At 47.4% G+C, this 23619-nt stretch overlaps 1 protein-coding gene across 12 annotated transcripts in view; it reads right to left on the reverse strand.

Moving 5' to 3' along the window:
* The window catches only part of MLH1 (mutL homolog 1), a 49109-nt gene that overhangs the window by 6981 nt on the left and 18509 nt on the right, over positions 1-23619 (reverse strand). For 11 of the 12 annotated variants that reach the window (XR_006701024.1, XR_006701022.1, XR_006701023.1 and 8 more), the window contains exons 10-15: positions 22232-22325; positions 20995-21148; positions 14797-15176; positions 13064-13212; positions 5702-5810; positions 3761-3824 (exon numbers count right to left, since the gene is read on the reverse strand). Coding sequence is in view for 7 of the 12 variants with exons in the window: in XM_045436593.1 (XP_045292549.1) it covers positions 3761-3824; positions 5702-5810; positions 13064-13212; positions 14797-15176; positions 20995-21148; positions 22232-22325 (950 nt within the window). In the remaining 5 variants the exon portion in view is untranslated. Of the gene's footprint in view, positions 1-3760; positions 3825-5701; positions 5811-13063; positions 13213-14796; positions 15177-20994; positions 21149-21739; positions 21910-22231; positions 22326-23619 lie in introns of those variants that run through there. The other variant, XM_045436599.1, reaches the window with a different exon arrangement.

Consider the following 23619-nt stretch of genomic DNA (forward strand, 5'->3'; position numbering starts at 1 on the left):
ACTGACAGAGACGCGGAGTGAGCACATGCTGCTGGAAAGACGGTGCCACCAGACTTGCTCTGCGCCGTTGCCACAGGCCTCCCCTCGGTAAAAATGCGATGTCTGTGAAGCGCAGCGAGGTGCAGAATGAAGACGAGGTGTGGCTGTGTGAACCACCACAAAACCATGATCGTGACGACGGGAGAAACCCCAAACCTAACACTCATTCTCCATCTCCCACAAAGAAAACACCCGGAAATCCACAAGGAAACCTTGCTCCTCCTCACTGATGGCCATTTCAACAGAGAGGTGACAGCCTGCTGAACAGGGCAGGGTGAGGCCCTGTGGAGGCACCTGCCTTCTGTGTAGGTCTAAGAACTCCACTCGCTTTCATAGTTCTACTGCCTCACTGATAACTAAAGCGACGGGGGAGGGTGAATAAGTTGGATGACATTCCAGGTAAATCATCGGATTAGGAAGACTGAAATACATGGTTAAAAATAAGATGCCTAAATTGTCTTTCATTTCTCCCCTTCTGTCATTACTGTGGCCATACATCTTACTTTTACGCATGTTAGGAACCTACACAACATCGTTAGTAATTTTCATAATGGAGGAGTTGATGAAAGGACCTGACGATTCTAAACGTTTACACACTAACAGCTTTAAAGTCTACGAAGGACCAAACTAACGGAAATGGAAAGAGAAAAAGACAAGTTCACAATGACAGTCAGAGGTTTCAATACCACCCTTTTTAAAAAATAAACTGGAACAAGTAGACAAAATCAGGATCCATAAGATCTGATCATCACTGTCAACCTGCTATGCTTGCCATTCCTAGAACACTCTACTCAACGAGACCAAAATACAGATTCCTTTCAAGTGTGCACGGATCAGCACAGACCAGACTCTGGGCCATAAGACAAGTCTCAGTAATGTAAAAGGATTCAAGTATGTTCTCTGACCAAAATGGAATTAAATTAGAAATCAATAACAGATATCAAGTCACTGGAAAATCTCCAAGTCACTGGAAACAACATACTTCTTTTTTTTTTTTTTTTTTAATTTTTTTAACGTTTATTTATTTTTGAGACAGAGAGAGACAGAGCATGAACGGGGGAGGGGCAGAGAGAGAGGGAGACACAGAATCGGAAACAGGCTCCAGGCTCTGAGCCATCAGCCCAGAGCCCGACGCGGGGCTCGAACTCACGGACCGCGAGATCGTGACCTGGCTGAAGTCGGAGGCTTAACCGACTGCGCCACCCAGGCGCCCCATCACAACAACATACTTCTAAATAACCTGTGGGTTAAAGAAGAAACCAAAAGGGAAATAAAATACTTTGAACAGGATGAAAACGAAAATGACTTGTCAAAAGTTGCGGGAGGCAGCTAAAGCAGCACATAGAGGAAATTTATTGGCACTTGAACACCTACATTAGAAAAGATGTCAAATAAGTGACCTCAGCTTCCACCTTGGGAAATTTGAAACAGAAGAGCAAATTAAACCCAAAATAAGTAGAAAGGAAATAATAAGGATCAGAGTACATACCAGTGAAATAGAAAACTGGGAAACAATAGAGAAAACTCAATGAAACCAAAAGTCAGTTCTTTGAGATCAATACTATTGATAAACTTCTAGCCACACTGATTAGGTTAAAACGAGAGGACATACATCCCCAGTATTAGGAATGAGAGAGGATCTACACATTAAAAGAATTACAAAAGGGGCGCCTGGGTGGCTCGGTCGGGTAAGCGTCCGACTTCGGCTCAGGTCATGATCTCACGGCCTGTGAGTTCAAGCCCCACGTTGGGCTCTGTGCTGACAGCTCAGAGCTTGGATCCCACTTCGGATTCTATGTCTCCCTCTCTCTCTGTTCCTCCCCCACTCATACTCTGTCTCGCTGTCTCTCTCTCAAAAATAAATAAAGAATAAAAAAAAATTTTTTTTTTTTAAAAGAATTAGAAAAAATACTATGAAAAACTTCATACCACTAAGTTTGAAAACTTCAATGGACAAATTCCTTAAAAGAAACAAAAACCAAAGCTCAGTCAAGAAGCAAAAGACAACCTGAATAGTTATCTATGAAAGAAATTGAATTTGTAGCTAAAAACCTTCCCATGAGGAAATCTCTAGGCCCAGGTGGCCTCATTGAATTTTACTAGACATTTAAGGAATAAACACCAATTCTACACAGAGGGGATGCCCCCCCCAATTCATTCTATGAAACCAGTATTATGCTGATACCAAAACCAGACAAAGACTACAACAAAAATAAAAACCAGTATCATTCATGAATATATATGTAACAATTGTAAACAAAATTCTAGAAAATCTATTTCATAAACCATACAGAGAAAAGACAGATATCATATGTTTTCACTCTTATGTGGATCCTGAGAAACTTAACGGAAACCCATGGGGGAGGGGGAGGGAAAAAAAGAAAAAGAGGTTAGAGTGGGAGAGAGCCAAAGCACAAGAGACTTAAAAACTGAGAACAAACTGAGGGTTGATGGGGGGTGGGAGGGAGGGGTGGGTGGGTGATGGGTACTGAAGAGGGCATTTTTTGGGGATGAGCACTGGGTGTTATATGGAAACCAATTTGACAGTAAGTTTCATAAAATTAAAAAAAATAAATCTATTTCAATAACATATAACAAGAATAATACATCATGTACAGGCAGCGTTCATTCCAGGATTTCAAGGTTGGTTTTTAACATGAAAACCAATGTAATTCATTATGTTAACAAATTAAAAAAGAACACCATGCAATCGTCTTTAACAGGTGCAGAAAAAACATTTGAAAAAACTCAATATCCATTCCTGAATAAAAACTCTAAGCAAGCAAGAACAGAAGGGAACTTCCTCAACCTCACCAGGGACATCTCATCTCTATGTACAGCAGAAAGCAGAATGTGTCTGCCCCTAAGATCAGGAACAAGAGAAGGATTTCCATGCTCACCACTTGTATTCAACATTGTACTAAGGGTCTAGCCAGTGCAGTCAGGGAAGAAAAAGAAAAGCCATCCAGACTGGACAGGAAAAATAAAAGTGCCTTTATTCATACAGAGGCCACGTAGTAACTGATGGAATCTGTAAGAAAGCTACTAGGACTCCTAAGTGAGTTTGTCAAGATTGCAAAGCACAAGATCAACACACGAAAACACCTGTGTTTCTATGTACTAGCAACAAACAATTGGAAGATTTTTAACATGCCATCTATAATTGTGTTGAAGCGTGTGAGATGCTAAGGGATAAATCTAACAAAAGACTTTCTCCCCAAATTGATCTGTAAATTAAAGATACTCCCAAGAAAAATCCCAGAAGGCTTTTTTTGTAGAGTTTGTCACCCCTAAAAAGAAGACATAAACCTACATAGATGAATAGTAGTATTTTAATTCTAAATTAAAATTAAGCAATGAAAAAGTCTTGCAAGAAATGACCTCATATTGTCAGCTGGGGCTGGTTGTGCTTGGGTCATGGGCCTTAGAGGATGTTTATTTCTATTTTTATCTCGTTACAAGTTTTCTTAAGTAGATATGTATTAACTTATATAACAATAAACATGTGTTTAAGCTTGGCTACCAAATGACTGTTCTGCTTTGTATAAAACTGTTATAACTAAAGACACTTCCATCTACAAATCATACAACATAGACACTGTCCTAAGCATAGTTAGAAAAATCTAACATCCTGCAAATCAGATATTAGGGTAGAGCTATTATTTTCAGAAATGACCAGCTGTTGGAACTTTCAGAAGTGAGAAGCAGGAAATAAACTTACCGACAGCCTCAGAACACCAAAATTGGCAAAATCATAAATGAGTATCTGGTAGAACAGTTCTTCACTGAAAATAAAAACGAAGTGACTTTAAGGAAAGGCTGAATCCATGCTTGAGAGCCAAGCAGCCAGAACAAAGGGGAGAAATAGCCCCTGAAACACGGATGGGTCAAGGGGACGCTTCTGCCTTGCTGTGGAGCCTTCTCGGCGGTCCACGGAAACCTCCTCCCCCTGCACAGCGCCGGGCCCCCTGCGTGCTCCAGCCTCGGCTTTGGCTCTCTGGCCTCCACCTGCAGCTTAGAGCACTAAGACTAAGTCACCCACGCTCTGTCCCCACCCCCTGGTGCTGCAAAAGGCGCTTGAATGCCCTGTCACTGAAATTTAAGGGATTTTTGTTTGCTTATCTTTTCCCCACTTACAAAGAATCCTATAAACCACTTTTTTTTTTTTTTTTTTTTAACAATTCACCATTAAAAATGGTGTGGAGTGAATAGGGAGGGTAGGAGACTTGCTAAATAATCACCAGTGGACACAAGGCAGAATTAGACCACCCTGGTGTATGGTGTAGGATGATGCGCTGGCTGGCAACATTCCAGAAGCAGCAGGAAAGTACACAATACACTGAACCCCTTACACAACACAGCACTGAAATAAATGGCACTTTATAGTTCTTAAGCAATCCGAACCACCCAGGGCTGTTTAAAGACTTCATTATCAGTCAAAGTAGACACTCGCATTCTAGTGGGGAAACTGAGGCACCCAGTTAAGTACCTGACTGGTCCCAGGTCAGAGTTACTAAGGTGGAAAAGGAAGGAGCTGAACCCAGACACTGCACGCCGAACCTGATTCTCAACAGGGGAAACCGTTCACATTCATTACTAGCTGAAATTCTAGGACTGGCCTGGATTTCTGTTTGTGAAATGAAAGACCCTGACCACAACCGTGATTTGGACGGAGCCTTGGAAGTGCACTCACACGTGCTGGAAAAGCAGGAAGAAGGGCAGGCGAATTCCTAACACGTGAGTAAGAGACCGCTCACCGGACAAGCCAAAGGATCCTCAAAGCAAAGACCATGGACCTTGGACAGAGCTGCACCAAAAGGGCGTAGGAGCAGTGAGTTCTTAGCCAAAGAGACGTGCGAGCCAACAGTCGGCTGCACGAGGGCAGTTTCCAGGCGAGGGAGATCAAATTGGTCTTCACCTGTGTGCCGCCCCCAAGCAACGTCCAGTGGCCGCCCCGCTCACAGGCTCCAGAGGCTGAGGCAACCGCGGGGCTCAGTGGGCAGGGGCCCCACGGGGACAAGCGAGGTCTCGTAGATGTAGGGCGGCAGCACCCTCCCCTCTGTGCCGCCTACTCGAGGAGATGCTTAATACAGCTTCTAGACTCACTGGGAGCTCACCCACCAAGCTCTGTGGAAACAATCAACAGAAATGTCGCCGGCTACGTGCAGAGCAAATGGCACTGCTGTGATCACCTTTCTGTGCTCGTCGGCCCCACAGGCGGGTGTGGTGGTGAGGGTAAGCCTTGGCTGTGCTCGCGGAGGAGGAAAGGGGGCCTCAGGTCTTCTTTCTCTTGCGTCCCACAGTACCCCGCTGTACACGGCAGATGCTAGAATTCACCAGCACCAAGCCCTAAACACCTGGTTCACCGGGGCCAACATTTACTGAGCTCCAAGAAGCTTCCAGACATTAGGCTTCTCCTGTCATTTCCTATCCTCACAAAACCCTGCAAGTTAAGTAGTGATTTCCAAATTTGCAGATGGGAAATCTGAGACACAGTTTAGGGAAGTACCTTGTCCCCGGTCACATAAACGGTAAATGGCTGAGCCTGGATTTGAAAGCATTATCCGCCTGCACCTTTCCAAACACCTCATGCCTTTTGTGCCTGTGCCTGCAAGACCTTCCTTGTAGCGGCCCTGCTTTCCTCACACACTCACTCATTTACCTAAGTCTGGTGGTGTTGAGAAGGTATAGCTTGGTCTGATGCTGTGCCAAGGCCCACTGAGGATTCACGCAGCCCACGAAGGAGTGGTTGTGCAGCATCTCTCGGAGAGCTGGAAGACAAAAAGCAGGTTACGTAATGACAACTGACCCTCTGCAGCCCAACACACCAAGCCCCAGGGCTAGAGACGACGACGCAACAAAAAGCTGCCCAAGGACGAAGGAATACTCGAAGATCACAACCTGAGGCAAAGCAAGGAGCCAGAGAAGTACTGTGAGGCGTGAAGCCAGGTTCACCCAAAGGCACCAGAGGAAGCTCAGCAATCACGAATGCTAGACTCTGTAGGCTCTGACGGGGAGAAAAAGAAAAATAAAAATCTAGGACCGGTTTGAAATGGGGAGGCTCACAGGAGACCTCTTCCCTGGCACGTGAAGCTGCACCTTCCAGCCAAAGAGAAGAAATACTGTGTCCTGTGCCCTCCAAGGGCAGTGGGCAAAACTCTACCCACCCCAAGTCTGGGTGTTGGGAGCAAAGAAAAACATTACAGCCCTGAGAATCTATAACCCTGATGAGCGCGTCGCCTAAAACCTTGTATGGAGATTATAGCTTGACGTGATTCAGGGCTGACTGTTCCTCCAGGTCCCTGATAGAATCAAATGCAAACTCTCTGTTCCAATCCAGGCTTCAAATAATCCCCCACAGATAAAATACCAGGAACTAGCAGTCAAAAAATTACAAAACACACAAAGAATGCACCAAGAATTAGAATCCAGAAGAAACCGCATGACCTCTGCAAAGGCTCAGAGACTGGAAATACCAGCAGAAAAGAGAAAATATGTATGTTCAGTATGCTTAAGAGGGATTAAAATAATAAGTAGCAGGAGACTATGAGAAATGATCAAGATTTCCAAAAGAAGTCAAATTTCTAAAAATGAAAAATATAATAATTGAAATTAAAAATCAAGACGGACTTCACAACAGATTAGACAAAGCTGGCGAGGTAATTAACCGGAATGTAGGTCTAAATAAAGTATCCAGAATGCAGCATAGAGAGACAAAGAGATGAAAACTATGGGGAACAGCTTATGCAACATGGAGGATAATATGTAACTCGAGTTCCGGAAGGGGCAGAGGGCACGGGGAGAGACAGTATTTGCTGACTTTGAAGACAAAGATATCAGAGACTATCTCAGAAGTGACATAAGACACCAAGCCTCAGCTCCAGGAGGCCCAACAAAACCCACATTTGGTGCACAGAGACACTGCGGGACACTAAAGAAGAGACCTTACGGGGCACGTGGGTGGCTCAGTCGGTTAAATGTCTGACTCTTGATCTTGGCTCAGGTCATGATCTCATGGTTCCTGAGTTCAAACCCCAAGTCAGACTCTGTGCTACCAGTTTGGAATTGCTTGGGATTCTCCCTCCCCCTCTCTCTCTGCCCCTCCCCTGCTTGTGCCCCCTCTCTCTCAAAATAAAACATTAAAGAAAAAAAAAAAAAAGAGTGCTTAAAAGCACTCAGACACAAAAGAGAGACTACCCACAAAGTAATAAAATATAACACCGGTAGCTGGATTTGCAGCAACAGTGGAAGCTGAAAAATGATAGAACACCTTCAATGCATTAAGAAAAGGTAATTTCTTTGCCAACTGGCAATTTCAATTGCCAATCTGGAATTTTAAAACCAGCAAAAACACTTTTCAAAATGCGGATGAACTGGACCAAAAAAAAAACTCAGTTTGCCACCCAAGACCTCACCAAAGGATGTGCTTCAGGTAGACCATGAAAGATCTCAGGGAAAGAATTATGAGCAAATAAGTTTTGCTAATTCCAAACAAGCAGTCACATATTATGGAACAATATGATATCCACATGAAAACCATGAATCTAACACTGTCCACCAAAGACAAATTCCAGGAGGACTAGGGATTTACACAAAGCATTTTAGGAGGCAATGTAAGAGTGTATCTTTAATTATCCCACAGTTGGCAAGGATCTTCTAAATAAGATTTAAAAAGCCAGTCTGTAAAGAACGATTCATAAAATCTGCCTATGTTAAATCTAAGAATATCTGTTCATGAAACAAGTGTTTATTTAAGAAAAGATGGATGAGGGGCGCCTGGGTGGCGCAGTCGGTTAAGCGTCCGACTTCAGCCAGGTCACGATCTTGCGGTCCGTGAGTTCGAGCCCCGCGTCGGGCTCTGGGCTGATGGCTCAGAGCCTGGAGCCTGTTTCTGATTCTGTGTCTCCCTCTCTCTCTGCCCCTCCCTCGTTCATGCTCTGTCTCTCTCTGTCCCCCCAAAAATAAATAAACGTTGAAAAAAAAAATTAAAAAAAAAAAAAAAAAAAGAAAGAAAAGAAAAGATGGATGAGTCCTAAACTGGGAGAAGATGTTTTCATGTAATGGATTACCATCTGGAATATATGAAGAACTCCTCAAATCAGTTTGAAAAGGCCAAAACCCAACAGAAAAATGGGCAAAAAACTTGAACAGGCACTTAAGGGGAAACATACTTTAATTTATTAGTACTCACAGAGATGCAAATAAAACTACCATTAGCTACCATTTCACAAACACTAAACTGGTAAAAAGTCTGACAGGATCAAATGCTGGAGAGAAAGCAGAACAAATCCAACTTCTGTACATCGTTGGTGGGACCAACAATGTGTACATTTATCCGACCCTTCTGAAAAACAATTTATCATCTTATGACCCAGGAGTAGCTCTCCTACATATATACCCATAGCCAAGCTTCCAAACCTGCGTGCCAAGCTCTTGAATCTCCTGTGTCCAAGAGTGGGGTGGAGTATGAGGAAGCAGGGATGAGGCCATGTGAGTCTCTAAATGTCCCTCGACAGCAGAGTGAATGAACAAACGTGCAGTAATAGTCACTAAGTGGAAACTATTACATAAAAAAAGTAAACCAGAGCTATATGTAATAAAATGGACGAATCCTAGGAACATATGCGTAGATACATACATATATATGTAGCAAAAAAACACAGTATGATTCCATTTATGTAAAATTTAAAACTTGCAGGCTAAACAAATTTTTTAGGGCTACAAATAGGGGTGGTAAAAATAGATTATAAAGAAAAGAAATAGCAATCACAAAATTTAGGAAAGTGGTTACCTTTAAGGGAAAGGGAAGGGGGTGGATTAGGGAAGAAGCACCTAAGAGATTCAAAGGTGATCAGCAATGCTCTCTCTTCAGCAGATGTTCACATGTTTTCCTCTATAGGTCCTATGTAAATATTTTATAAATTTGATTTTGTATTTACCAGTGTGTGTGTGTGTGTGTGTGTGTGTGTGTGTGTGTGCACGCGCGCGCGCGTTTTAAATGGAAGAGCAAAAAATACCACCACCAAGAGGGGAATGGGGGAAAGCGGTTTGGAAACCACAGAAAAGGGTCTGGGGACAGCAATAAGCCTGTATATCATGTTTTCACTATACAGCACTTTTCTGTTTAAGCTTGGGCACCACAAGTGAATTCTCATATTGTTACATAAGTTCTGTAATACTCTCTGTCCCCCCAACCCCCAGTAAGAAGAGGCTTTTTTTCCCCTTCATTTGCAGAATGAAGCATTCCCCTCTGTTACCACTGGAAACTCAATGTCTCTACGGGATGTTCTGCGTAGGCGGGAAATGATTATTTTAAAAGCTGGAGAACATCAAATAATCTTGAATAATGAGGCACTGGAGGAAAGAAAAGCAGTGTAATCCACTAAAAAAAGGGTCAGAGATTTTTCCACACAGATTTCTCATGGAACCCTCTGGCGTATCCCGGCTACTGAGGCGCGGCCCTGCACCCTGGGCGGGGAAGGCAGGAGGGGTCTGCTGGCGTCTGGCGTGGGGCCCCCACAGGTGCTCCTTCATGCAGATGGGACTCTTCTTCCCTGGGCTTCCTGAGGCCGCTCGGCCCTCTTCACCACCTCTTAGCTGGACCTCGAGCACCTCGATTTCACGCTTCCTCTAAATATCTCCACAGCCTTATTAGTCCGCGGGCATTTCCCTGCCATTCTGCCGGCAGCAAAACGGGACACGATCCCTCTGCGCTTCAAGGCCAAACCACACATCTGAGTGCTCGACGGAGGCTCTGGGTCTCAGTGTGTTTTTCCGAGAAGCAGCAAGTAAAGCCAAACCCGATGGAAGCGCGAGCAGTCCTCTACTTCTGAGCGGCCATGTGCGGAGCAGAAGCTCGGCGCCCTGCAGGCCCGCCTTCCAGAAGCCAACGGGTGCCCAGCCTGTGGCTGCTGTCGGAGATGGCCCGGAAGCTCTCCCAGGCTGGTCTCTCCCTGGGCTCGGCTGACGTGGCCTTCTATCTGTGACAGAGTATCTTTTGCCTTACCTCAGGTGGTAGCCGGTTACTTACTAAACACTCCCCACAACGCCCTGGTGTCCTGTAGGGCAGGGGTCAAGGCCCATTCACCTCACTTTCTGCCTCAGGGCTTGGCATCGAGCATCTGTGCGGAGAAGATACTTGACAAATGTCTGCCAAGCTGATTTCCTGTACCGAAAGAAACTATCATCTGGGGACAGGCCATGTAAAAGTATGAACATTTAGACCCAGGACTGTTCGCCAAAGATCAAGAAAGTGAAACTGTGGATAAAAAGTGAAGCACATTTTCACATTCAGATGATAGCAAAGACATTACGACATTCCTTATCCTCATAAATTAACAGATCAAAATTACGGGACTAGCAGTAGGTTTAGTCATTACTAATCTGAGATGAGCCTAATCCCATGCAGCATCCAGTTAACTGGAAACTGGGCCAAAATTTAACCTCATTTCTTGACTGAAAGTGTGCCCACCAGGAGTGGGGAAATCCAGGAGACTCAAGAGAGTTGTCTGAGTGTTCAACTCTGACATCCTTCACAATAAAGATTCACCTCCCGGGCTATTCCCCTCAATCCTGAGTCCACCCACCAGGCACTCTGTGGACACCAACAGGGAGGCGGGGAGTGCGAGAGACGCGATCCCTGCACAGACAACACGATCGCGTATTGCAGATTATTCGTAGATCGAATAACCACACAAATAAGCACAACTAAGGATGTCGCTACAAGGAGGGTATCCCGTACTTCTTTCCTGGGTTAGGGGCACAGCCAGCCTCTGCGGGGGAGCAGTCAGGCTGTTGGTCTGCTGAGGCCGGTGGCCCACCTCACCAAATCCGAGCTTCAGGGAAATCCCAGTACAGCATACACCTCGAAGACCAGCAGCTTCCCGCACCTGGGGCTGTGGGGGTGTAAACCACACGCCAGCGGGCAAGACCCAAGGCAGAGGTCCTTCCCCTTGGACGCGGGCTGGCGCTGACGAGGCCCACACACAGTATCCTAGGTGTTCATCACTAGGGCCCAGGAAGGCTGTTGCAGAGCATGAAAACGATGCCCCAAAAGGGTGAACAAATTTCCGAGGGGCTCCAGCAGCGCGCTTCCGGCTCCCTCCACTCCCAGACCACGGGCACTACTCCTCCTGTAGGCCCCTCCCCGGCGCATCTGAAAAACCAGCCTCAGATGCGGGATGGGATCACAAGGTGCACCTGCCCACACAGGCAGGTGATTGTTTAGCATCTGAATCCCGAGCCGGCCACCTCGCGCGCAGGCCGTGCCAGTCACGACCCGCCCTCACCAAGGCGTGTCCCTGGGCCTGTTTCTGACTGCCGCGATGTTCCAACTCATCTGTCCTCTCCATCTCCCATTCCACGTCCCCATCTTCAAAACACCTAACAGCAGCCGCTCTCACAGGGCGATTCTAGTTCAATGACATAACGCGTACAAAGACACAATTCGGGAACATCTAGATTCATCAACTGAGCCTCAGCGACGGACGCTACACCTGATCCAACGTGATGCAGGTTAGCTTGACGCTGCACCAAAAATAGTTTGCAACCAGTCAGAAGTTTCTCGAAACCTGAACTTTTTTAAGTAGCTTGCTTTGCACGAGGGAGACAAACCCTCAAGGAAGACTCAGTCAAGTCCAAGTCTGAGGGAGGCTGTCAATGAAACTACTGTGAGCAAGCCTGCTAAATAAATCAAGTTAACAGCCCACCGCTCTTACATTATTTTAAACGGTTGTGAAAGTCCCCAGCTTGAAAGCCAATAAACGGAAGAGCAGCCAGAACAAATCTTCACGGAAACAAAAGCCAGAAGCCAACTGGCAACTACTCCTGCAACTGGCAGGACCTCAGTCACAGGAAGCGTTTACTCTTGCCATGTGTGGAGACACCTATGTCTTTGCCCACGTGCGGACGAAGGGCCAGAGTGCAAAGAAAAGAGAGAACACGGCAAGGCAAATGGAGGCCTTCCTGAATTTGTTCACACAGGGGATGACTGAGACAGAGAAAAATGGAAGGGGCCGCTGAGTCATGGCAGCCGCTTTAGAAGGTTGAGGATTAGTGTGGAAAGTGCTAAATTCACCTCGGCCACTCAGGGCGTTATGAGTTAATCCAGGCTGTCCTATTTTAAGACACAGCGTTGAAATGTGACTGCTCTAATCAAGAAATGAGTTGCACGTGAAAAATGGAAAGGCCATGGCTGAACCGTGTGGCCTGCAGTGCGGACCTGCCGTCTGGAGCCCGGAGCCGGGTCGTCTACACTTGAAGCACGACTGACTCATTAGGTGGTGACAGCTCTTTGGTGGGGCCGCTATTACACTCCTCAATCCCTCCCTGGTCAGTTCGCGCCCAGGAGGGCACTAGCCCCCTTTAATTCCTAAACCACATTAGTTAGTTTTGAAGTAACAGGGACCAAAATGGAGCTTCTATACTCAAGGATTATGAAAAGCTATTTCTGAGGAAGATGATGTTGACTTATGTCTTTATCTTCAGGATATAAAAGTATCTACTGACTCTTTACTATGTAACAAGTCTTTTACTTACATTTTATCTCTAATCAACACAATCATCTTCAAGGGTAAAACTGATCTCATTTTACAGATGAGGAACACCTGAGGCACAGCGAGGTTAAGTCACAACTTTAAGGTCACACAGCAGGAGCGGTAGGGCCAGGATACCCACTCAGAGCCCTGCAAAGCCTGTGTGCTTCGGCAAGAGCACGTCCCAGCGAGGCTTAAGATTAAAGAATCTTGCTTTAATAGGGCTAAGAAACAAACTGAAGATAGTTTCAATGACTGCCTTACTCTGACTGCTGGGTTTAATGAGAATACCGATGACTATAGTTAAAACCAAAGACTACTTTTCCCTTCCCTACCAGTTGAAAATCATCTGTAAGCTGCTGCTGCAGGTTAATAAAGGGAGGTCTGCTTGGCACACTGCGGTGGCCACCCTGACATAAATACTTCCTGCATTTCCAAAACCTTCACGTTCTGGCCCTCGGAGACCCCGACAGGCCTTGGCACTTACGTACTCTCATGTCCCCGCTCATTAATTTCTTCCTGGAGGCTCAGGACACTGGTGAGGTTGATGATCCTTCTCCGGGGAGTACAAGCTGCTGTCATTTCCTTCCGGGAATCATCTTCCACCATTTCCACATCAGGGCTTTCCCGGGGCCTCTTTCTGTGATGACGATAAGGAACCCAGAGATTACCATTCTTAAAAACTGTGTTTTTAAGTCAGCCAAATTTTGTGTATGCATTTGGAAGAGGGGACAGCTTCTTGTGCTGGCTATGCACATCTGGGGCGGGGTCCTTGTGTGGGTGGCAGGCCAGCAAGATGGGTCTGTTTTCCAGCATACTGTGTGTCGGCTGACCCTGCGGCCCCAGCAGCCGGCCCTGCACATAGCAGGACTCTGGAGTCACTCGCCCTGTGGGCTGTGGGGCCTTGAGCATGTGCGCTGACCTTGCCAAGTTTTGCTCGTTCAGTCCTCTATGAGACATGTAGAGTGCCAGCTCTGGGCAGCCACGCACAAGGCAGACAAGGTGACTGCCCTCACCACACTTACTTTCCAGCTGGGGAGTCAGAAAGACACAGAAAAAAAGCTCATTTTAAGTAGCAACAAATACTAAGAAGAAAACTAAAAAGGTAACTCACTGATGGGGCAGTGAGAGGGCCTCTAGCAAGAGGTGACACAGAAGTCCTGAGTGACAAGATGGCAGAGTCTTCCTAGGCCCAGAGCACGGCGAGAGCAAAGGGCGGAAGCTCAGGCAGTTCAGGTCAGGCACAGAGCAGAGTGGCCAAGCACCCCGTGGGACAGGGAAAGCGGGAGGCTGACGGGGAGGCAGGGTGGATGCACCCAAGGGCAAGGGGAAACACTGGTTTTCAGCTAAGGAGGGACAGTCTCATTCCTGGTTTCAAAAGTTTCTTTTGACTGCTGTGTGGTAAAGAGCTGGTGGTATTACCTCCCCCGGTGACAAACGGAAACATAATCCTGCCCTGTGGGGCTGCTAAGAGTGTGCATACAGTACCCACCACACGGCATCTTCTCCACAAGTGGCGGCGCCCTGCTTATTCTCTGGAAACAGCCCTCCAGGTTGTCTTGCCAGACCGACTTGGCAACAGGCAAACTGGGGTCCAGTAACGCGTCCAAATCCCAATGGCCAATTTAGCACCGGGGTCCTAGTGGCCGGCCACGGTGTGGATGGGCAGCCCTGGGCAAGCACCTGGGTGCCCAGGTGCGGCACCCAAGCCCGCAGGTAAGGAATGTCCGCCTGGGGTCCCAGCGCCGCACCTGTGGAGAGCGTACCGGGTGCATGCTGGGAACGCAGCTAAATGTCAGCTGTTACCGTCCACCCTTCTCCTGCTCTCACCGCCAGCCTGTGGGCTTAATACGAACTGGGAAAATGCATTTTTACTGAGAGGAGTGGAATGAAGGAGAACCCTCTGGATGTTTTAGGGTTGTCTCTAGTCACCTCTGCTATTGGGGCTGTATCAAAATCCAGTACGAAAAATAAAGGATGAATCTTCTCATTTGTTTTTTCTGATGTGTGTTTAACTCACGCTTGGAACAATGGACATTTAAGATATTTCGCAGACTACTGGGTGGGGGACTCTCAAGCCATGGTCAAAGGCAGGGCACTGTTCCACTGGAGTCAGAGGCTGAGTCAGACAGAGAGAAGCTGCAAGCGGTTCGTGAAGTCGAGCCAGAAAGCAGTTTTAAGGGAGAACAGCAGAGGCAAGCCGCTCCTCCCCCCGAGTCCATACCTGGGGTTACCTGGGCTGGAAGGGGGCCCTCTCTTCTCCGACGCTTGCGAAGTCCCCTCTGTTGCATCCCCCTCCAAGCCCTGATTTGTGGCAGCCACTGCAGCAGGCTCTGGGAGTTCGAGCATTTCCTCATCCTGCTGCCTGGCCCTGCCGCTGGAAGCCTCAGGCCCATCTTCTGGGACCACGGCCTGAGGCTGACCGGACAGAGCCTTGCTCACAGGCTGCATAAACGCATCGAGCTTCTGTTCCCGCGAATCTGTGCGGACCATCTGGTGAGCATAGACCTTGTCGCCGCCGCTTCCAGAAGTGGATGAGGGGGCCACACCCATTGTGGACTTAACCACCTCCCCAGAGGGGCCAGCAAGACCTGGGAGCAAAGTCTGGGTCAAAAAAGAAGGTAGAGGATTAAAAACATTTTTTTTTAAGTAAGTAAGATTCCTAGCCACCAAGATCGTTCAAGCTCAGTGGTATTTATGTAATATGAGATTCCCTTTACGTTTGATGCTGAACTCTTACTGTATTCTATCTTATATGTTTCAATAAAGTAGGATCTATCAGAAAAAAAATATTAAAAAGAGGACAACGGGAAGATTTAGAACATGAACTAACTAAGTCCAGGTTCCAGGGGCACCTGGCTGGCTCAGTTGGTAGAACAAGCCACTCTTGATCTTGGGGTTGTGAGTTCAAGCCTCAAAGTGTAGACATTACTTTTAAAAATTCTTTAAATAAAAATAAAAAGACGTTCTGGTCCCAAAGTGAAGCAGTACTGGAGAAAGAAGCCAGAACCAGGTAAGTCGTTATAGAGGTAGTTATAATATAGGAGTTCTGACCAGAACTTGAAATTTAGAAGATACTCCAGTAAAAAATTCAAAAGTTCAACAAAATCCTTTTAATTTTAAAATTGGTTTGAAATGGGAAATATTAGTGTAAAGTTCTCCTATTTTTGTCTTTTTTTTTTTCCTGCCATAAGAGGATTTCATTTTTTTTTATTGTGGTAAAATAAACATAAAATTTACCACTTAACCCTGTTCAAGCGTGTAGCTCTGTGGCATTAAGTAGATCACATCACTGTGCAACCATCACCACCATCCATCTCTAGAACTTGTTCATCCACCCAAACTGAAACTTTGTCCCCATTCTCCCCTACTCACCAGCTCCTGGCAACCACTATCCTATTTTTAAACATACGTATTTCCTAGCTCTGTCCACTGGCAAGGACTAAAGTCAATGACCACCCAGCAGCAGTAAGGACCCCTGGACCCCAGATTATAGTCTCTAAATACCATCCCCACTAAAATAAACCAGATTTCCTTGGAGAAATGGCCAATTCCAGAGCTCGGGTTGGGAAAGTACGGAGTGAGCCTACAACATATTCTCTTGCCAGAAACAAGGAAACTATCAAAGACTAATGGAATCGGGTCATAAGGACAAGAGCATCAGCTTGAAGGGGATTTCATTGGTCTAAGATGGGATAATTTGAGCATCCAAAATAAAAACGACTCTATGTAATTAAACTATATAGCTTTGTTAGCAGTTATGATAAAATACTAAGAGAAAAAGAAAAAACGGGGAGGAAGAGGGAGAGAGAGAGACAGTGAGAGAGGACAAAGTCATTAAACATCACTGCAGATCACTAGGACACCAACTCATTCCTCTGCACATTGATAATTAAAGAGACAGAATTCAGCATTTACCCTTACTTTCTAGTATGAACTGTATTTCAGGATAACCAAAAAGCTCTAACAAATGAGGAAAAGTTATTGTATACAGAAGAATTACAGTTCAGTAATGTAGAAAAAATGATGAAATGAGAAAATCAATCTTGCAATCCTAGTGAAATAACAGAATCAGGTAATGGTCATCAATGAATGGTGAAACCATGAAGCTAAATATTCATGGAGAACTTAACAATGAAGGAAACAGGCTGTCACCAGCTGAACCCACTGATGAGTCTCATCACCAAAATGCACAACAAGTCAGTATGCGCCTCCTGCTGGGATGTGACCAAAAGTACAAGGCAAACACAAACTGCTTTTTAAATCTGAGTGTAATTATGCTAGCTTATAGGAATTCCCAGTTTACAGGAAATGTGGAGAATTAGAACAAGTTAAATGACACTAAGAAGAAGCAATCAGCCAAACAAAAATGTGCATTATTCCACAGGAAGCCTTTGGAATAAGCTAATAGGAACAACAAAAGATTGTACAGGGATTTTCTACTTTCAAAGAGATGTAAAAGAGATTTAAAGACAGATCAACTAAATACAATGGAACTTAAATGGATACAGATTTGAACAAAGCTACTTTATAAAAGGATCCTTTTTGGACAATTGGGATATCTGAATATGCACTGGATATTAAATGACATTATTATCATTGATATGTGTAAAAGGACATTGTGATTATATAAGGAAAACATATTTAAAATTTTTTTTAAATGCATAACGAAGTACTAGGGAAAAAAGTAAATGCCTGGAATGTGCTTTAAGGTACTCTTTCCCCTGGGGCGCCTGGGTGGCTCAGTCGGTTAAAGCAGCCAACTTAGGCTCAGATCATGGTCTTGAGGTTTGTGAGTTCAAACCCCACGTCAGGCTCTGTGCTGACAGCTCAGAGCCTGGAGCCTGCTTTGGATTCTTGTCTCCCTCTCTCTGCCCCTCCCTTGCTCGTGCCTGTCTCTCTCTCTCTCTCTCTCTCAAAAGTAAATAAACATTAAAAAAATATATTTTACAAAATATTCTTTTCCCCACCCCCAAGCCAGAGAGGGAGAGAGCAAACAAATATGGCAAAATGTCGGTTGTTGAAGTTGGGTGACAGGTTCGTGGATAATTTGTGTATTATCCACTTCCATGTATACTTAGAAATATTCAACGAATTAGATAATAAAAAGTCAAATAAAGTAGCAACTCTGCTCAAAAAAACAAAAAAACCCCAAAAAACCTTTCTTCATGGACAATATAAAACCTTTGAAACACACATAGGAAAATGAAGTAAATGCAGTTGACCCTTGAACAGAGCAGATTTGAACGCCATGGGTCCGCTTACATGCAGGTTTTTTACAGTATTAAAAGTGTATTTTCTCTTCCTTATGATTTTCTTAAAAACCTGAGTTTCTTTTTTCTAGCTTACTTTATTGTAAGAATACAGTATGTAACACATACATAAAATACGTGTTAAATGACTGTTTACCTTATTGGTAAGGTTCCAGTCATCACTAGGCTACTAGTAGTTAAAGGCTTTGGGGAGTCAAATCTTATACACAGATATGTAACTGCACAGGGGGTCGGCACCCCAACCCCCGCCCTGTCTGAGTTTCAACTTCATTTGCTCGTGTAATATCCATAGGAGTGGAAATTAACATAAATACTTCGCAGACAGTAATTTTAAAGTCCAGAAAAGTGAAATACCTTGATGGAGTCGGAACAAGCCCAAGAGCCCCTGGGGTTTGTGATTTCCATACCAAATGGTTTCATTGCAAACCAGGGCTTGTGCTGTAGGCCCTGGGCAGTGTTGTGCAAGGCACAGATGCCAAGCAGGAGAGAAAGGATTCCGATTCCCCTCTAGGAGTGGGACAGCTCTGAGTTGGGACCCCACCACACACAGCAATGCTCCGAGGCTTGTGCCACCGCACCAGCAGAGGCAGGCCGTCTGATCCAGAAATCACTTTCCTTCTGAAGACACACTGGTCAGAAATCTACTTACTGGAAAATACAACGTAAGCCCACTAAATGAATCTGACTCCTGCAAAATAAGGCCAGGAGGAAGAGGAGTTCTTTTGCCAGTGCGGTCACAGACACAGCCCGGGACCTCTGGCAGATCCCTTCCTTGGATCTCAGCTAGGACAGAGCGAGGGGTGGCCCCTCTGGCCCGGCCAGCGTGCTCCTCATCTTCGTGTCCTGCTTTGAGCCCGTCCCCCTGCTCCTCCCCCCAGCCAAGCCCTGTCCGGGTCCCGGCAGTTCCAGATCTTCAACCCTCTGTGAGTGGAGCGACCTCCTCTGCCCAGACCCTCCTCTGCTTCTCCCAGACAGCTGTGGGTCTCATCGTGCTCCCCCGCAATCCCTGCCCCACTACGACCACAGGATTCTTTATAAAATGGCACATCAGACCTCAGCATAAGCTCCTTAACATGCCAACAGAAATGTCTACGTGGGGGGACCTCTGCAGCCTCCTCTCCCCTCGGCCAGCTCCCCAACGGGCCCATGCTTGGGCTCCACCCTGGCTGCACACGACAGCACCTGGGAAAGCTGTCAAACTACTGATGTGCCACCTTGAGACTGAGCTCTTAGTCTGGAGAAGACCCAGGCAAGGGTGTTTTCTAAGTTTCCCAGGTGATTCTACTGGCATCAGGGTAAACACTGGGCCCTGGAACTTCCATAACCTCAAACACGCATCTTCCTGCCCTCCCCGCCCCCCCGCCCCGCCCCCAGGCCTTTTCTTCACTGTTTCTTCAGCCAGAAATAACTCTTTTCATTCCTCCTCCCCTTTGCCCATCTCATTCCTACTTAGCCTTCGGATCCAGCCTCCGCATCCCTCCCTTCCCTTCCCTGACCGCCCAAGTCCGGGCAGGAGTCCCTCTTTCCCTCTCTTGTCAGATGTGCTCTCTAGCAGGCTGGGGCGCCTCTGTGGAGGCAGGAACCGGCTATGGAGCATCCCCTGGCACCCAACGGAGTCCTGCCCACGGTGGGGGAGGGGGGGGGTCTCAGTGCACAGTTGCCGGGGAGCAGCCACAGATACAAACCAAGTAACAGTGATGGTTCCCACGTACCACACACTGCTGAGGGCCTCACCTGCGCACGCCAGGTGCACAAACCCTCACGGCGTGCGCGTTGCTCTCGCCACCACGGCACTGCGAGGATTTGTGCACCTGTTACCTCTGCGAGACGTGGGCCTCACGTGGCACCAGGGGCCCACCAAGAGTCACAGGAGATTGAGAGCTGGTTCCCAGGGAGAACTTCCTTCTGCCCGCCTGCGACACACACCTTTCGGGTAGCATCGGTAGCAACCTGAGGGGACTCTGCCCAGCCCTCTGTCTGGGCTCCAGGGGCGGGGGGCTGCCCCACCGGCACTTATCTCGCCACAGTGCCCAGGCCATCTCCCAACCAGGTGCTTTCCGTGGAGGGTCTTGGGTGAAGCATTCGCCAGCTTGGTGACTTAACAAGTTTTCTGTGAAGTAGGCTCGCAGAAGCCCACTCTCTGCTTGCAGAACCCAGAATAATTAATTGGGAAAGCGTTTCCGTTTCTACAGGTCTGGGGTCTGTTGTGCTTCTGAACACACCCTTGCCATGTGCTGCCTGGAATCACATCATGTCAAAACTGGGAGGGACACGGGACATCATATTATCCACCTGTTTATTTTACAGAGGGGAAAACTGAGGCCCCAGACAGCCAGGAGTAGCTGAGAATCCAATATACTGGGAAGCTCAGTAATTACAAGAAGGCAAACGGTGCCAGGCTCTGCAGACTTTCACCTACTGCTTGTAACCACCCTCGGATGTGGGGAAGGCCAGTTCAATCCTTACTGAGGGAGACGTGGAGACCGGGGAAGTTAGTCACACAGTGGTGACCCAGGCCTGCCTGACTCTAAAGGCCCTGCTCCTCCCGCTGCCCCCCTGCTTCGCCACTCTGCCCCGTGAATGTGGGATCGGACTCCTCCTTAACACCCCCAGGGAAGAATGCACGGAACGATGCCGTATTCTGTTTCAGACAGCCTGTTTTCCTAAGGGGTCGGTCTAAGGTGCCAGATAGAGGCAGACTGTAAACGCAGGCCTCCTGACTCCAGGCCCAGGGCTAACATTCCAAATTTTTTTTTTTTAACATTTATTTATTTTTGAGAGACAAAAACAGAGCATAAGCGGGGGAGGGACAGAGAGAGAAGGAGACACAGAATCTGGAGCGGCTCCAGGCTCAGAGCTGTCAGCACAGAGCCCGACACGGGGCTCGAACCCACAAACTGTAAGATCATGACCTGAGCCGAAGTCGGATGCTCAACCGACTGAGCCACCCAGGCGCCCTGAGGGCTAACATTCTAATACCTTCGTGGTTAGGTTCAAATCAAGAGATGTTACCCAAGGAAAACTACCGAAGCAATCCTTGGAAAGACAGTCTAAAGCAACACGCAGAAGTATGGGCTCTCCCATCTGAGGGGGCACACGTTCAGGTGGGGAAGGCACCAGAGCAACAGCCGGACGGAGAGCGCCCTCACCTGGGTGAAGTACATCCTGGACGAGTTGGAGCCCAGGAGCTTGCTCTCAATGTGCTGTTGCACCCGCTCCAGGATGCTGTCCTCGTGTAGGAAGTGAACCTCGTGCTTTGTGGGGTGCACGTTAACATCCACGTTCTGGGGGCTGATCTCCAAACTGGCAGGGGGAAAAGAGAATAGTTACCCCAGCAGACTTGGGAAGGCCAAATGACACGGTGGTCAAAACTTCAAGCTCAAGCCGGAGCGACAGGATTCTCCAGCTGTGCAGCCCCAGATCACGGACATCATCGTTCTTTGCTGCAGTTTCGTCATTTGTAAAATGGACACAATGTACAGTGGGAATTAAATCTATGTAAAGCACTTCACGCAGACCTGGCACATTAATTCTACGTCAGCTGTTACCATCTTTCCAGAACTAGTGGAACTTCTTACTGAGTGACCTGGGGCAAGTCGCTTAACCTCTCTGGATGGGTTTTCTCATCAGTAACCTGTCCCCTACTTACTTTTCGGTATTATGAGGATCAAAACAAGCATACACGAGAGAACTTTCTATTTGTGTTAGATTAAAATCTAACACAAAGGTCAGTGGAGAGGCTGTGCCAGTTCCAAACCCAGCTTTGTGGTTTGTGCTCCGCGACCACAATGTGAATCTGTCAGTAGAGGGCACTGGAGGGACCCTGGGGGAGGAAGACGGGGGCCAAGTAGGGGGCAGTTTCCGTCTGGTTCGGGGACAAGACCTGTTACCCACCTTTGTTTCACCAACACAGCGGCTGGCACGTGGGAGGCGTTCAGTGAGATTCTGCTGCATGAGTGAACACATGAAGGAAAACCGTGCCCTTTACCGTGAGAAAGGACAGAACAGCCTTTGGCCAGCGGCGCACGGGACTCACTCCGATGGAGCTACTGGCAAGCCCGTCTCTCTTTTTTTTTTTTTAATTTTCTTTTTTTTTTTTTTTTTTAATGTTTATTTATTTTGGGGACAGAGAGAGACAGAGCATGAACGGGGGAGGGGCAGAGAGAGAGGGAGACACAGAATCGGAAACAGGCTCCAGGCTCTGAGCCATCGGCCCAGGGCCCGACGCGGGGCTCGAACTCACGGACCGCGAGATCGTGACCTGGCTGAAGTCGGACGCTTAACCGACTGCGCCACCCAGGCGCCCAAGCCCGTCTCTTTTAAGAGGACGGCCGAAAGGGATTTGCTCCTCGTGACTCTTGGGTGCGGCGTCTGCTGCTACGTTACCTGAGGTACAGGAACGGGTGTGTGTTTTTGGGCAAATAGGCTGCATACACGGTTTCAATGGCTTTTCTTAAGGAAGTTGACTCTACCAGACGATCTAGAAAATAAAAGGAAAGTAACGGGCTCAAAACTGTCCTGAAGGGAGAGGTAACGGGTGCACATTCATACCATGCCATGAAATCACTCAGGAAGAACACTTCGGGAGTGACAGCCACAGCAGGCTCCAGGAAGGCCGCTTTTACGTGTTGCTGTGTCTCACTATGGGCTTGGGGCTCTCTCTGCTCACCCACGTCACAGATACGCGGGAGGGTGGTCAATTCGGCCTGCCCGCTTCCCTTCCCTCAGTCTGCCCGGGTGGACTACCTCGCTGGGCACAGTGGGCAGTGAGCCATCGGCTCTCAGACTCTTCATGCTGCAACACAACACGCTGGCCGCCTATCGCAGGTACCACAGGAGACAATACGCTGGTGACTAGGTAAACTCCAGTTCCGAGTGGTGAGCACCACAAGAGAGGTGTGTGCTAAGTGGTGGGAGGAGAGAGCAACCGATTCTGCCCGGGTACCTGGTGTCGTGGGGGGCAGTGTTCCAACAGTGGGGTGTCCCAAGCGAGCGACGAGAGCAAGGAAGCTTTCTGGACACTTCGGGCAGTACGGATAACTGAATGTACATTTAAGGTAATTTAGGAAACGAGGCAGGTTGGAAGGGGGTGGATGGAAAACACCAAAAGATGGGAGAGGTAAGACAAAAATCAGAGGAAGATCTATCTTCACAAAACACAGCCTTCCTTTCTTCCCCAACAGGTGACCCGCTGGTGACCTGTTCTTCTGGGTCGGTGTTGTAAGGACACGTCCCATGGTTTTATTTCTAATGAGAAGAGAGGCTGTGATCCTATCAATGAAGAGACCGTTCTTCTCTGAGTGCTCAGCACCCCCGCAGCCCCTCAACAGTGTTGCTATACTTGGGGACACGTGCCCTGAGCACATGGGCCTGGAGCAGGTAGGGGCACCAGAAAGGGGACGGCCAGAGTCCCTCTGCTGCGATTTCTGGACTGGAGACACGTTGAGGGAGTGTTCCTTGTCCCACCACCCGAGTGAGAGCACGCAGTGCGGCGATAACCCGATGATACACCTACAAGTCTGACCTCTCTGCTCCTGGGAACCTGGTATCATGACCAGGCTGCTAACACTGACGCACAGCCCGTGCGGTGAACAGCCCACCAGAAGCACAGACGTGAGCTACGCACGTGGCACTTACACGGGTTTCTGCTGGCCTGTTCGGTAGCCAACACATGTGTTAAAAAGCAGCGATTCTTCATGGTTGGGAAAAACAAATGAAAAATACTTCTGAGCTTTGATAAAAGCAAACTTTGTTACACATCAGGCTTAAATCCT

The sequence above is a fragment of the Leopardus geoffroyi genome, chromosome C2, assembly GCF_018350155.1.
Source record: "Leopardus geoffroyi isolate Oge1 chromosome C2, O.geoffroyi_Oge1_pat1.0, whole genome shotgun sequence".
Classification (NCBI taxonomy): Eukaryota; Metazoa; Chordata; class Mammalia; order Carnivora; family Felidae; genus Leopardus; species Leopardus geoffroyi.